Source organism: Malania oleifera, chromosome 1 (assembly GCF_029873635.1).
Source record: "Malania oleifera isolate guangnan ecotype guangnan chromosome 1, ASM2987363v1, whole genome shotgun sequence".
NCBI lineage: Eukaryota > Viridiplantae > Streptophyta > Magnoliopsida > Santalales > Ximeniaceae > Malania > Malania oleifera.
Window position 1 is genome coordinate 62,143,991 of NC_080417.1, and position 15,570 is coordinate 62,159,560.

The 15,570-nt window shown below is 35.8% G+C and overlaps 1 protein-coding gene across 2 annotated transcripts; it reads left to right on the forward strand.

Annotated features, from left to right (window-relative positions):
• The first annotated feature begins 7,319 nt into the window (after positions 1–7,319).
• LOC131151399 (uncharacterized) lies at positions 7,320–10,790 on the forward strand. 2 transcript variants are annotated; one of them, XM_058102645.1, is made up of 4 exons: positions 7,320–7,542; positions 7,685–7,862; positions 7,994–8,505; positions 10,414–10,790. In XM_058102645.1, exons 1-3 carry the CDS (start codon positions 7,387–7,389, stop codon positions 8,470–8,472), a joined length of 813 nt encoding a protein of 270 aa, XP_057958628.1. In that variant the 5' UTR covers positions 7,320–7,386; the 3' UTR covers positions 8,473–8,505; positions 10,414–10,790. The 2 variants fall into 2 exon arrangements, with proteins under 2 accessions (XP_057958628.1, XP_057958632.1); XM_058102649.1 differs by having other exon boundaries at positions 10,425–10,790.
• The last annotated feature ends 4,780 nt before the right edge of the window (positions 10,791–15,570 follow it).

The window sequence follows — 15,570 nt, forward strand, 5'->3', positions numbered from 1 at the left end:
TTTGTAATGTGGTGTATTCTCAAAGGGAAAAAGATGGATCTTCCAAGCTTAATTATCTAGTGGATTTTTATGAAAGTTGATGCCTCTCGTATTGTTCTACCATATGCTGGGATGTTAAATATGGTTTTTGCTTATTTAAATATTCGTACAGCATCATTTAACTTCACTAGCAAAACCCATTACAATATTTTTTCCGATACTATTCTTAAACATTTGGGATATAAGAACTCTCCTCAAGGATGGTTTCATAAGGGACATCGTCATGTATCATCTGCACCACCACCTCCATCTTCCATACCAGCATCTTCAGCTTAAATTGATCTAGAAACTTCTTCATGGTTCGTTTTATTTTTTAACCATTATATGACCGTTAGTGATGGAATGAAATCTGGACTTGGTACTTTACAAGAGAAGGTTTCTACTATAGAAACTCATTTTTCAAGTATTGATAAGCAAGTTGATAAGATTGAACAACAGTTGGCCAGTTCCTCTAAAGGCAAATCTCTAATGAATATCAGCTCTGCTACATCAAGTGATGATGAATCTAGTGAATAAGAAGAAGGAGATGATGAAAGTGGATTTGTGGAAGCTTCTGAATGAAGAGTTTTCATCTATAAGTTATTTATCACTTTTCTATATTAAAGCTTTATCGGATAGTATGTTCTTTATGCTCTAAAGGTAGTACTTTGTATTGCAGCACTTCTCTATTTTTGTAATATTCTTCTCCTTTTTGATTGATGTCCAAAGGGGGAGATGTTTTAGAAAGGTGAGTGCAAAAATATGCTATGCCATGGTATGAAAAAAACTTGTACTTATATGGATCATATCTTGTGTTTTGTAAAATTGTGAATGGATGGATGGATCATATTGTACTTATATGGATCATATCTTGTGTTTTGTAAAACTGTGAATGGATGGATGGATCATATTGTACTTATATGCATGGATCATACCTATAAAAATCTATCATGCTTATTGATAAGGGGAGCCATGAGTAATAATTCTTATTATTTTTGCTCTCGATTTGTCATCATCGAAAAGGGGGAGATTGTTGGCCTAATAAGGTTTACAATTCTTCTTTTGATGATAACAAATCATGATGTGTTTAATGTGGTTCAAGTGAAAGCTTTTCAAGAATAAGGCAAGGCTTAAAGGAAGTGACAAAGTTCAAGAGCATGAGAAAGCTTATGGATTACAAAGAGATCTTAAAGAGCATAAAGATTAAAGACAATCTAGTGAAAAGCTTAAAGAGAAGATCAAATACTCAAAGATGATGGAAGAACAAGATTAAAGATCAAAGGATCATTTTTTTTTTTAAGGATGTTATGAATGTAAGTACTTCAAGTTATTTTCAAATATAAATTGAATTGAAGCTCTCAAAATATTCAGAAATATATTTTTAATACTCTAAAGAATAATTTTTATAATCAATAAAAAGAAAGGGTTTTTGAAAAAGAAAAACTTTTGAAATAAAGAAGGGCCAGGCGACTGTCATGATATGGCAGGCGATTGCCAAATTAAGTAACGGTTTTTTTAAGAGACAGTAGCAAGACAGGCGACTGCCTGAACATGCCAGGCGCCTAAGTGAACATGCTAGGTGACTGCCTTGGTTCTAGCAAGCGACTGCCAGTGTTCTGTATTGTGAGTTTGTTCTATGACAGGTGACTGCCACTCGAACGTTGGCTAAAAAACTCTTAATAGAAAGATTTTTTAAACAAATTTTTTGGACACTATTATTTTAAAAAACTTGGCAACTATTTTAAGGAAACTTTGGGGGTATGGAATTGCTTCTAAACATTTATAAATAGCCCCAATCTTCAAAGGTTTGAGACACCCAAGTAATTTTCAAGCAATCAAAGTTCTTAAAGGCTCTCAAACTCTTTTATGTTCAACTACTGAATTGTTACTGATTCAAACTCTGAAGCAAAGCTTTCAAAGTCAAAATATTTCATATTTTGGAAGATATTTGGTGATTTACATTAAGTACTTCAAATTCTTTATATTTGAATTACTTTGAAGTATTATTGTGTTGAATGTTGTACTAACCTACTCTATTGTGAGAGTGTTTTCTTGTATACGAAATCTTTTTATTTTGATTCTTATTCATAGATGATTCAGAGCTATAGAATCGTTGGATCAAATGAGGGAATATCATTTGGAGAGGCGGGCTCTAGCCTAACAGAAGGAGTGTTTGTAATCGGTATTGTTCCACTCGTCAACGGAACTAAACTAGTGAATCCTTTGGTGGTTTTCCAAAGGCGAGGACGTAGGCTAGATATAAGCTGAACCTCGTAAAATCTTGTGTTTATCTTCTTCCTTACTCTTTACTTTTTCAGCAAAGACTTATTAATTGCGTGTATGCTTTTAAATTGTTAATTCTGAGTGTTTAGTTGTTAAATAGACTGGAGGATAATTTGTTTTTGGTTTGATCATCATTGATTGCGGAAACTGAAAGGGACTACGTTGGTTGATCAACCTAAACTTATTAATCTGAAAGTTTGTTTAAAAGCTAAACATAAAGAAGATTTTTGAGTTTGGAATAAACATAGGGTTTACATAAATTCAGCTTGATTTATAATTCATTACAGGGCTATTGGGACAAAGATTGAATTCTTGATTATATTGACTAGTTGTGATTGAATTGTTTTATATTTACTTATTGTGGTTGTTGATATTAAATAAAAAATTAAAATTGAATTAATTTTAAAAATTCCAATTCACCCCCCCCTTCTTGGGAAGCTATCCTAGTTTCAGGAGTCTAGTGGTATTTTCGGATTTTTAATCGGGCGAGAATCCGCCGCGAAATCGTAGAGAGAAGAGGAGTGGAGAGCGTGAACTGAAAGAGTTTTTTTTTTCCCTTCTTTCTTCCTTTGTTCTACGTGAATCTTTTTTTTTTTTTTTTGTTTTTTCTTTCCTTCTCTGTTTGCTCCAGAAAACTTAGCCACTAAGTTTTTTTTTTTTTTCTTTCCTTTATCCTTACATATACTTTATTATATACTTATATATATATATATATACCCAAAATCCTCAAATTTTTTAATTTATTTAATTTTCTTAATAATAATTAATTAATTATTAATAATAATTTTTTGAATTATTTTTTTTTTTGTCGTTACATAGAATGACCTTTTCCGCTGCGTATATTTTGTTATGTTTGGATGTGTATAGGGTGTCTAGGAACTGCATGGGGTCGGACCCTCATCTCTTGTCCTGTATTGGATGTTTTGCATTATACAGGGACTTATTGGTTTACATTTTCACCCTTGGGTCCAATTTCCGGGTTCAAGCGTGACATGAGGTCCCTATTCTTGAATCCCATCACAACTTATAAAGCACTTTATCCTAGCATCTAAAATATCTTCATTTAAATTTTGACACCATCCAAATCTCATTTCTTGACCTCCTGGAGCATTTAATCTCAAGCCCTTCTTGTCTAGTAAATTGATCATTTCCCCAATTATAGCATTTCCTTGCTCCTTTCCAAACTGCCCACCCTTGCACAGTTTCTTTGGAAGTTATTTGCTCTCCAAGGTAGATAAGAAATTTTCTCACCTACTTAGTATCTTATGGATTAAGATAAACATTTTCTTAGTATAAAGAGTCATTATATGTTATTGCACTGTGGGGATCTGATTAGGATTATAAAGATGAGAAATATGGATTCATAATTTACAAACAAAGAATTATGAAACTGTTCTCTTGTTTCTGTAATTACTTGCCATTCTGCACCAAGTCATGTATGCTGCTCGCTCTTCTGATGTTTAATGTCGTATGTAACATTTGAGGGTTTGTAGGAAAATAATAAAGTTTAAAAACTCATGTAATTATTGCCACTATTTTTTTTTTTTAAACTACTATGCTTGGTAATTATATAATATTTTGCATCCAAATTAATGTGTAGCCTTTTCAAAGGCCCCAGCTTCCCCATCCCTAAACAACACCCCTTTCTCCTTCCATCCACCTTTGTTTTTTGTTTTGGTTTTTTTAATAAAATTAATAAATGAGTTGCAGAGTAAAATATTTATAATTATATTCTATTTTTAATAATTAATTTTAAATAATTTCGGTTAAATTTGGTTAACTGAATTATCCGAACAGTTAATTCGTTCGGTCGAGGTACAGTTAATACCTCTTATTTGGTCGGTTCGGTTAATGGAAATGGTTAACCAAAATTTTCGGTTAATTCGATCAAATAACCGAATTTCATCGGACCGACCATTTGCTCACCCCTACACATACTTGTTGAAGTTCTCCACTAAATTTTGCTGTGAAATCCTCACAAATCTCTGAGCATATACTGAATTCTTTCCATAAAGAAAGAAGTTCATGGTGATATACTCCTAAAGCTTCAAATTCTCTCTATTGTTATTTTGACTTGAAGTGTATAGTTGTGTTTTATTGTTGTATTAATCAGCTTTTGTAGAGAGTGTCTTTGTACACCGAATTTGTTTTTGTTTTTATAGACGGTTCAGACTTTTGAATCGTTGGTTGGACTGAGCGTGGGGTATCGCTTGGAGAGGAGGACTCTATCCTATTGAAGGAGGGATTGTAAGGTTGCTCCTACCCATTGAAGGAGTGTGTAAGGTTGCTCCTACCCATAAAGGAGTGGAATAGTGAATCCTTGGGTGTGTTGCTTAATGCAAGGACGTAGGAGGGGATAGTTGAGCCGTGTAAACTCGCGGTGTCACTCTCTTCCCTACTCTCATTTAATTTTCTGCTCATATACACTGCGTGGTTGGATATTTAATTTTTTACTCATATAAACTATGTGGATTGGATATTAAATAAGCTAAAAATTAATATTGGGATTGCGGAAACCGAAATGGAGTACGTTGGTTGATCAGTACTTATTGTAAAAACCGTAAGGGAGTATGTTGATTAATGAACACCCAAGACTCATGAATTAATTGAAAGTGGTTTGTTTAAATTCTGAGTTTTGGAAGAGTGGTTGGAAATTTCTATTGTGCTTCATATTGAAAAATCAAGTCTATTAATACAGGGCATTTATCAGCTACATACTTAAACTCAATATTGACTTACACAATGGCTGAATCTTGGAAGCATTGTTGGAATTATTCTATATTGTGAATCTTGTCTTGGTTATCTTGGTTGGTTGAATTAAATTGTCGAAAGAATTTTTTTTAAATTCACAAAGCATTCAATTTGGTATACTCATACTCATTCATAGAGGTTATAACTTAATTAGTTTTCCGTTGTACTTGTTATTAAAAATCAATCTTGCATGAGTAGTTGCTGAAATTAAAATAAGTTAAGAAAAAATTAATTAAAGAATGTATAAAGAAAATTTTAAAATCTCAATTCACCCCCTCCCCCATTTGTGAATACACTTTCCTTTTCACTTTTCAAATCAATAAGCTTACACCTTTGCAAAAGTCAATTTTGCTTTTAACACATTTGCGTGAATAATTTGTTCCAATGATATAGTTGTTTATATATATATATATATTAAAAATAATATTTCTCTAGAAAAAAGTCCAAAACACTTTCTTGGTTCCATATGACTATAAGGCTACATAAAATTTACATTGCAATTATTATTTTATACTGTACAATTATATTTTGGAGTTTTTTTTACGGAAGTATTAGAAAACATATAAAAATAAATAAAAAATATAGAGAGAATGAGTAAAAAATATGGAAATGTACCCAAACTGACTTTTCAAAAGTTGATTTGGGCTTTAAAAAAAAAACAACAACAAGACAAAAAACTTGATTAGAAGTCTAGGCACGGAAAGCAAAAAAATAAAATAAAAACTAAGAATGTTAGAAACCAACTTTTAAAAAGTCGGTTCTTGATCTACGTAGCCTTCACATCACACAGAGTTGCGAGCAAGGAAAAGAAAAGCATATTAAAAGACCAAACCTACTTTTTTTTTTTTGGATTACACGTCGGGTATCCATGCGTCTGTTTTATGATCCACGTTACTAATCCTGTACCCCTTGAAGTTGACTCCATAACTTGAAAGGGAGAATAAATTTAGAAATTCAGGGGTGAAAACGAATTCAAGAAGGTTTGAACATCTGATCTCATGAGAGGCACTCCCGTAACCCGCACTACAACCTTAACCACACCTTGGGATTGACCAAACCTACTATTAGAAAGACGATTTGATGTTACAACAATAAATTCCCACCCATGCATGCATATGCATTTGTACGTGTGAGCCACCCACACCCAATTCGCAGGCTCCCAAATCCCTCCCGCCGCAGAGTATTTTATGTTATCTTTTATTTGTAGTCTGCATCTATCAAATCCCAATTGAAAGTGGGATTTGTTAGAAATATATATTTATTTATTTTTTAAAATGTGGGGCCCGCATAGGGACATTTTTTATGTAAAATACGTTGCCTAAAAAAAAAAAACTAGCCTACGTGTTAGCATTGGGTTGGAACTCTATATTTAGAAATCACAAATATATTAATATACATATTATTTTTAAATTTTTATTTCTAAAAATGTAAAGAATTTGAACTTAATTTTTTTTAAAATAATATATTTAAAAAATAGAAATAAATATTTTTAATTATTAAAAATATTTTTTTATTTTATTTAAATTTTAAAATAAAAAATGTAAGTTTTTTTTTTAAAAATTATATAAGATAGTCTTTAATAATATATAATTTCTTAATTTGAATATGCATTTATGCCAATTTAAAAAAAGTAAAAATTATATATATTTTATTTTTATATAAATCTTAAAATTTTAAAAATAATATATATTTTATTTTTATCTAAATTTTTAAAAAATAAAAAACAATTTTTACAATTGAAAAAAAAAATTACAATTATTATAAGGTTTTAAAGAGTTTTATTTATTTTGCTATTAAATAACTTGAATTGTTCCTTAATTATCTAATTTACAAAGTAACTTAAAAATAAGTTTATTAAATTTACAATAAATATTTTAAAATTATAAAATAATATTAATATTAAAATTTCAATTTGCAGTATATAGCTTTAGAGTAAAATTTTTATCTATTCAAATTTCATGCAATTACGAATCATGCGTAGGATTAGGTTTTTTTATCTTCTCTCTATATTTGTGCTTTTTATTTTTCTTAATATTTCTGTAAAAAACTCTTATCTTTCGGCAACATCTATATCTACTTATGAAAAATGTGAAATAAAATGAGTCAGCAGCTATCTCAGTCTAATCCGTGGATTGTCCTCTTTCGCCATTTTACACCCGCTGCCACCGCGTTGCTCCTATCATCATGACGGCTTCTTCTGTCACCATAAAGCAGCTGTAACCATCCCACCGCCACACTCTGCACATATAAAGGCCGCGCGCATACGTTACTCAAACTCAGCTATCTCTCAGTCTCGCCCAGCACACGCAAGCCACACCCAAGGGGAAATTGCAAATGAGCTGCAGCAGCGGCAACTTGGAAGAGGAGAGGCTGCTTCAGATGGTCCATGACTTCATTGAATCAGAATCCACTTCGCCCCCCTTCTCTTCTTCCTCACACCATACGCATGTCCTTCCTCTCCATCACAAAACCATGTTTTTCCACTTGCAGGTTTGTTGTATATATTATTTCTCTTCTTCCAATTAAATACTGTGTTAATTCTTTTTTGTGGGATGTATGAACTTCTTTTGTGTTTGACGGGCAATTTTTGTTTTTTTTTCGTTAATAATCTTGTGACGTTATTTATTGATAGGAAATTCTCGGCAATATGTCTGACGCTGAGACTCAGGTTCTTGAGAATGTGTTGAAGCACACGAGAAGGAAGAGGGTTGGCGCAGAGAAGACTTGGCTGGTTATGAGATTGAAAATGGATGGATATAACGCTTCTCTCTGTCATACCTCTTGGGTTTCTACGTGCGGATGTCCTGGTGGTAGGCTCCCCCCCCCCCCCCCCCCAACCGCTCTCTCTCTCTCTCATCATCTGCTGTGACTAGTTTTTGGGTTAATCTTAATTAGGAGCTCCTAATATTGTTGAACAAAATAACGGTTTTTGGTTTTTCAGGGTATTATGAGTACATAGATGTTATAGTGAAAGACAAGAATGGTAAGTCAGTGAGACTGGTGGTGGACATAGATTTCAAGTCGCAGTTTGAAGTGGCAAGGCCTACATCAGCATACAAACAGCTTTCGGACGCTCTCCCTTCCATTTTTGTTGGCGAGGAGGGTAAGCTTAACGACATAATCACTCTGCTTTGCTCTGCTGCCAAACAATCCCTCAAAGAGAGCGGTCTGTACATACCCCCATGGAGAACAAGCACTTACATGTACTCCAAATGGGGCTCAAAAACTCGCAGCCAAGAAACTGTTGGCAGAGAAGATGGGAAAGTAGCAAAGGCAGCTGGTTCCTGTGTTGGTAATTCCAATTCCAAATTTAACAGTTGGGCGCCTCCGGTAGTGAAGCCCAAGAGGACGGATTTGGGTGGTGGGGGCTCTGGCTTGTCCAGTCAATTCTCCTCCAACACTAGCATAAACTGTTGCTGAATATTGCCGCTGCTGGATTCTGATCCGGTAGAGGTAGGGGAATGTCCCGTTTTTGGTATCCCTTTTTTGATCTTTTTGTTGAAAGTTTTGGCTGTAGAACTCTTTTTGGACAACAGTGCGGTTACACATTACTAACAAACAACACTATTTCTTTTTTTGTTTTTAACCTATTGACATTGCAAAGTATCACGGTCAGACTATTTTCACACCTTTGTGAAAGTCCGTGTGGCGCTAGCTAAAACACTTCTGCTTAACTAGCCAGCCTATCGATTATCAACATTCATCCACGAAACACTTTCATTAACATTCATTCAAATAGCAGCGGAAACAGTAATCAATTTATGAAAATCGTGACAAGCAAACAGTAAACATTGAAGCAAACGTAATTCCTTAACACTTCCGTTGACATTGTATGCTTAGCGAGAAAGGCAAGTAGGCCTAAACACGTTGACAAAAAACTAATGAGTTTTACAATGACTGATGAACACTTACCCTCCCTTGAAGAGCTTTCTAGGTCATTCCCACTCTAATACTAGGAAACATCAAAGTGACCAAAGAGTCATACTGCCTTATTTGACATACAAATGAATTACTAGTTAAAAATAATCCTATACTAGTATTTACATTATGGAAACTCATCTCAAGCACATGAGGCAAGTGGTCACAGGCAAGCATAATGCCTTGTCTTGGCCTAGTTAGACTTACAACTCTTAATTTTGATGATAACAAAGAAAGGTTATCTAATTTGCTTCCAAGTGATATTATTTCAGTTATTGAAGGCAAAGATGATTTCAGATGATAAAAGGGACAATTCTGAATGCTTGTTTAACTAAGACTTCAAATGACATATCTTGAAAGCTCACAAGGATCAAGGAACATGGAAAACCTTACATAAAAGAAAATGATCCATAATGAAAGCATCAACGAAGTTTGAAAGATCAAACATTTGCGACAAAGTGAACTCAAAGCAAAGAGGAGTCAAATCAGTTTTTAGGACAAACTTTGTAAGTATTTCAAGAATGGTTCAAATATGATTTTTCATTTTGAAGCTCATTAGACAAACAATACTTAGAGAGCTTAGTTTTAAGTCTTGGAACTAACTTTTTAAAGAAAAACAAATTAAGATTTCAAGTCTAAATAAACAAAGAAGAGAGAAATCAAAAATATCTTTAAATGAAAAATAAGTGTTTGCTAGGCCGCTTACTGCACATGGGCAGTCAACTGCCATGTTAAAAGATCTTTAATAAGAAGACAGTAGCTTGACAGACGATTGTCTAGTGCTTGACAAACGACTGTCAGGGTAAAATGAGACGATTGTGTGTGTTTTGCCAGTCATCTGCCACTCTTTTGTATGGTTTTTAAAAAATTAAGTTGTTTAGTGACAGACGGTTGACTAGCTAATGACAGACGACTGCCACCTTACTGGTTATTCATTTTTAACATGAAAAACACTGACAGTCGATTGCCAGGGTTCTTATAGTCATCTGTCACACGATAAATTTCAAAATACTCAACGGACATATTTTTAAAATTTCAATTACTTGAGGCTCAAACTAATATAAAACTTGGACCCTACTCCAAGTAAACTTGGTGAACAAGTTAAATACCTTTCTACATCTATAAATACCCTCAAGATATATTGATTTTATTACCAAGAATTCAATTTCAACAATCAAACTCTCTCAAGCATTTTGAAAATCACAAAGCTCTTTGTTGCTCACAACTCCCACGAAGTTTACAAAAGTCTTGCTAGTTTTCTCTCTGATATTGAGCCACAATTGTTAATTTTTTTGTCCATTGAAAGAATCATATGGTGAAAATTTTCTAGAGCTTCAATTTGAATTTCGTATTGTGAATTTTATTGAAGTATATAATTTTTGATCTGTACTAATCAACTATTTGAGGATCAATTCTTGTACGTCTTATTTCAAATCTTTGTAGCAAATTGATAGATGGTTCGAGTGTTGAATCGTTGGACCAAACAAGGGAATATTATTTGGAAAAGGCGGGCTTCAACCTTAACCAAGGAGTGCTATAAACCGGGGTTGTTCTGCCGAGTAAAGGAACTACGATAGTGAATCCTTTGGTGTTTTTCCAAGGGCGAGGATGTAGGCTGTGTTGAAGTCGAACCTCGTAAAACCTTGTGTTTCTCTCTTTCCCTCCTACTCTTTATTTTTCAGCAAAATTTACAAACTGCGTGGATGCTTTATAAATCTCTGAATTCTGATTGTTTGGTTGTTAAATAGACCGGAAGATAATTTGTTTTTGTTTGATCAGCATTGATTGCTGAAACAGAAAGAGATTACATTGGTTGATCATCCTTAACTTATTAAACTGAAAGTTCATTTAAAAACTGAACATAGGGAAGAAGTGTGTTTGTGAATTTTTACAACAGGGCTTATACAAATCCAAAAAGCTTTACACATTGCTATAAGGTTATTGTTACAAGAAGCACGTGATTGGTTATTTTATCTTAGTTGTAGTTGATTTGAATTAATTTTGTGATTGTGTTTGAAGTTTATTTATTGTTATAACTCAGAAGTATTAAATTGAAAATAAAATTTTTAAATCCCAATTCACCCCTCTCTTAGGAAGCTATCCTAATTTCACCCTGAACAAGCTTAGCTCGTGACATTCTTCCTCAATTATGCGATTGACGTCCTCATAGACTTTGGGGCTAGGTACACTTTAACTTTGTCCACGACCGACTTCAAATATTTCGCAGAAATTCAATTGATTTCTTTGTCATCAAGGCATTTCCACTTCACTAGGAATTTATGTTGCTTCTACCTTGAGGACATTAACTTTCTGTTTACAAGGATCTCTTCAACTTTACATCTGTCAAGTTGCACTGTCTTCGACTTTGCTCTGTTGGACTAACTTCTGCTTAATTCATTGGTGTCGGCATTGAACAGCTTGAGGAAACTAACATAAAACTACGGTCTTCTCCCCTGATATGCCCACTTCTTCATATGCTTAGAAGCTTTCTCCAGATAGGCTCGGGCAAACTCTGCATTCTGTCTCCATTCTTTGGTGAAGATGTATGCCCTAAGACTCTTTCATCTGTACAGCTCACCCACTGTGTGAGGTAACAGCGACTACTAGCTTGTAACAAGCTTAAAAGAGCTCTTGTTGGTTGTTGAGTTCCTTTGGGCATTGCCATAGAACAGAGCCACATCAAGTAGTTGCACCACATTCTTCTAGTTTTCGTTGAAAAAATGACGCAAGTACTCATCTAGTAGCTAACTGAATCTGTTCATCTGTCTGTTGGTGATAACTCGAAGAGATGTCAATATGTGACCTGAATTTCCTGAAAATTTATGCCAAGAAGTTTTCAGTGAACATTAAGTCTCGGTCACAGATAATAACTTGGGTAACTTGGGGAACATCCTAATGTTTCACAACAGTCACAAAGAATGATTGTGTCATCTCTTTTACCGAACAGTACTTTGGTGCGACCATGAAAATACCATACTTCTTCCGCTCCCCCTTGTCTTGTTGGCAAGTGAGACAAGTTTTGGTATACTAAATCACATCATCTCGCGTGTGCGGCCAACAATACCTCCCTAGTAGTCATGTCATTGGAGTCATTCTCCACGAATACCCCTCAACAAACTTCCTGCAATATCTAGTAAGGCCAAGAAAGGAACGCAACTCCTTCACTATCGTGGGGATCTTCCGTTTTTTAATCATCCTTACCTTCTTCATACATCTCTAGATACGACCTTGTTCAACCACATAACCAAGGAATTTGTTGCTCCACTAAGTAAAAGAGAACTTCTCTTTCTTAAAATACAGACTGTTTCCCCTCAGTCTGTCGAGCACCTCCTCTAGATGCTTTTTATGTTTCCTCTGAAACAACACCGATGCTTCCAATGGTGCTTTGGAAGGGTGAACACATCCTACTACCACTTCATCAAGCTGTTTCCCCAACTCTACTATCTTTGGAGGCGCCATCCAACTTGACTCTTTAGCAGGTGGTTCCACTCCTGGCAACAACCCGATCTCATGCTCCACAGTCCGTCGTGAAAGCAAATTGTAAGGCAGCTTATCCAGAAACACCTCCTTATCCTCATCCAACACTGCTTGGATGGTTGTAGGCTCTAGCTCTTAGCCTACTTCTTTGTTTACCACCACCGTGGTTAGATGAGTTTGCTCACCCTGACCCAATCTCTCATTGAGTTATATGACTGAAAGGGACTTCCCATCGTCTCCTTTCATCGCAACGACTTGCACTATACACGAGTGATCTCCCATCAAACATAGGGAACCAGTCGAATGCATCAGCACTGCTCTCATCCCCCTTTGGAACTCCATTCCTAGAATGACTGGAAAGTCATCCAATGACACCGCTGTAAAATTCGCATGACCTTTCCACTGTCCAAGCTTTACAGTCACTTGCTTGGCTACTCCCAGAGTAGGCTAGGCTACAGAATTAACTGCTTTTGTGCATCCTATATCCTTCTCTAAGGATAAGTTGAGTCTCCATGCTTCCAATGGCGAAAAAAAATCATGAGTAGCCCCTGTATCCATCATAGTGCAGGTACTCTTCCCATTGATCCTCAAGTCCACAAACATTTACCCTTTTGCTCGTGTAACTTTCGGTGTTTTTACCTGCTTTTCCAATGCACTCATCAGCCACACTAAACCCACCCTTGGGGCATTATCCTCTTCCTCGCTTTCCACCACTTGTCCCAAAGTGGAAGCAGTTAAGACATTGAGTAATCCCTTATGTTGACACTCCCTCACTCACTCTATGAGATCCACCACACAAGTAGCAGGAAATTTTACTCTTCCCATTTCTATTAGGTGTGTTGAACACTTGAGACAACGAAGATTCCTTTGAGGTTGATGATTTAGATTTGGCTCCCTCACTCTTGGGTTTGCCTTTCTTGAAAGACTTTCCACTGTTTCCTTCTTCGTCAAACCGTTTGGACGAAGCGGTATCATCACCAGCATAGTTAGTCAAACGTTCTGCAATAACTTGTGTAGTAGACAAGTCTTGAACTCTTTGCCTATGAAGTTTTGTCATTGCCCACAGTTTCATCCCCTCAAGAAAATAGAACAACTTGTCCTTCTTCGACATGTCCCAAATATCCAACATTAAAGCAGAAAATTGTTTGACATGTTCCCTAATTGACCCCGTATGCTTGAGATCTCTCAGCTTTCTGTTTGCATTATATTCAACATTCTCAGGAAAGAATTAGGCCTTGAGCTCTCTCTTCAAGTCTGCCTAACTATCAATTACACAGTTTCAATTTTCAATGTCATTGTACTTAGCACGCCACCACAATTTGGCATCATCAACCAAATACATAGTTGCAGTATCCACTTTCACCTATTATGAGGCCATCCTCATAGCGCGAAAATACTGTTCCATATCAAACAAGAAGTATATAACTCCTTGGCATCATAGGCACCCCCATATGTCCTGGGTTCCGGTACCTTGGTCTTGCTAACTCCAAGAATGTTGGAGTTCCCTATAGCAAGAACCATCAGATTCACCTTTGCATCCAGATCAGCAATTCGAGCCTACAAAGTTTCTACAATGTGATGAAAGTCCTCTAACATTTCACTTGTCAAACTTCCTTGATGCTGGTGTAATCCCATCACTTCATCAACAACTCCCCTCAGTTGGACCATCTCGTTGGCCATATTGTTGGTTGTTTCTTCAACTTGTGCTTCCCGCGCACTGATTCTTTCAGCATAGTTTGGTGCCATGGTAACTTACCAAAGCTTTCCAAATCCCACAACGAAGGTAACTGAATTCTCGTAGCAACTGAGCCTTGGCTCTGATACCAACTGTCACGGTCTGACTATTTTCACACCTTTTTGAAGGTCCATGGGATGCTAGCTAAAGCACTCCTGCTTAACTAGCTAACCTATCGTTTACCAACATTCATCGACAAAACACTTTCTTCAACATTCATTCAAATAGCAGCAGAAATAGTAATCAATTCATGAAAGCCGTGGCAAGCAAGTAGTAAACATTAAAGCAAACGTAATTCATTAACAATACCTTCGTTGACTTTGTGTGCTTAGCGAGGGAGGCAAGTAGGCTAAACATGTTGACAAAAGTTAGTGAGTTTTACAATGACTAATGAACACTCACCCTCCCCTAAAGAGCTTTCTGGGCCATTCCCACTCTAGCACTAGGAAACATCAAAGTGACTGAGGAGTCATACTACATTATTTGGCATACAAAGGCACTACTAACAAAAAATAACCCTACACTAGTATTTACATGATGGAAACCCATCCCAAGCACACGAGACAAGCGGTCATAGGCAAGCATAATGCCTTGAACAAGCTTAGCTCACAACACAAAGCATATGAGACAATATGGTAGGGAGGCAAGAGAATTTTAATGTGTAATTAAACAAAAAAATAAATAAAGGGGGCAGCAACCACCATCGCTTCAAGCTGACGGTGGCTGCAACAACGATAATGGTATTTGCATTGGAAGGCCATTGTCAAAATGGATGAAGACGCTCCTCTTGCATTGTTGACCAGAATAGACTATGGTTATTTGTTAGCTTTGATGCAATCCTAATAGGGGGTGAACTGATATTTTAAAAATTAATCCACTAGGTCAATCCACCAATAGCATTATTACACAAACCTAAGGTCACTCTAGTGTGTGTAATATAAATCAATACATATTTTGTAAAAAATTAAACTGCACAAGTAATTTAACTGAGCATGCACGATAAAACAGTAAATAGAGATGACACCAGAAATGTTATCGAGGTTCGGCAAATTGCCTACGTCCCCACCTTGGCTCACAAGCACAAGGATACACTATGGCTCACTTCACGGGTAGAGCGACACTTAATACAACCAGGTCAATTAGCATAGGGCTGACCTCATCCTTTACAAATTCTCCTTACGGGGCAAAGAAGGCTCTACCGATCCTTACAGGCTAGATCAATGCCCCCTCAGGCCACGCCTGGAATACAACAGATTTCACAATAATAACTAGGTACAATGATTATGCTTCTCAATCAAAAAGATATGTACCAATGATAATCAATCAACCACACATCAATAATATAGGAATTGTAAGCTCGATGATGTGATTTTTTGCAAGCAACACTC

Bases quoted from the DNA above. Each gene is read 5' to 3' on its own strand.
- LOC131151399 (XM_058102645.1), top strand. From the start codon at position 7,387: ATGAGCTGCAGCAGCGGCAACTTGGAAGAGGAGAGGCTGCTTCAGATG. The intron at 7,543-7,684 runs GTTTGTTGTATA...ATTTATTGATAG, and splicing joins CCATGTTTTTCCACTTGCAG to GAAATTCTCGGCAATATGTC. The intron at 7,863-7,993 runs GTAGGCTCCCCC...TTGGTTTTTCAG, and splicing joins TACGTGCGGATGTCCTGGTG to GGTATTATGAGTACATAGAT.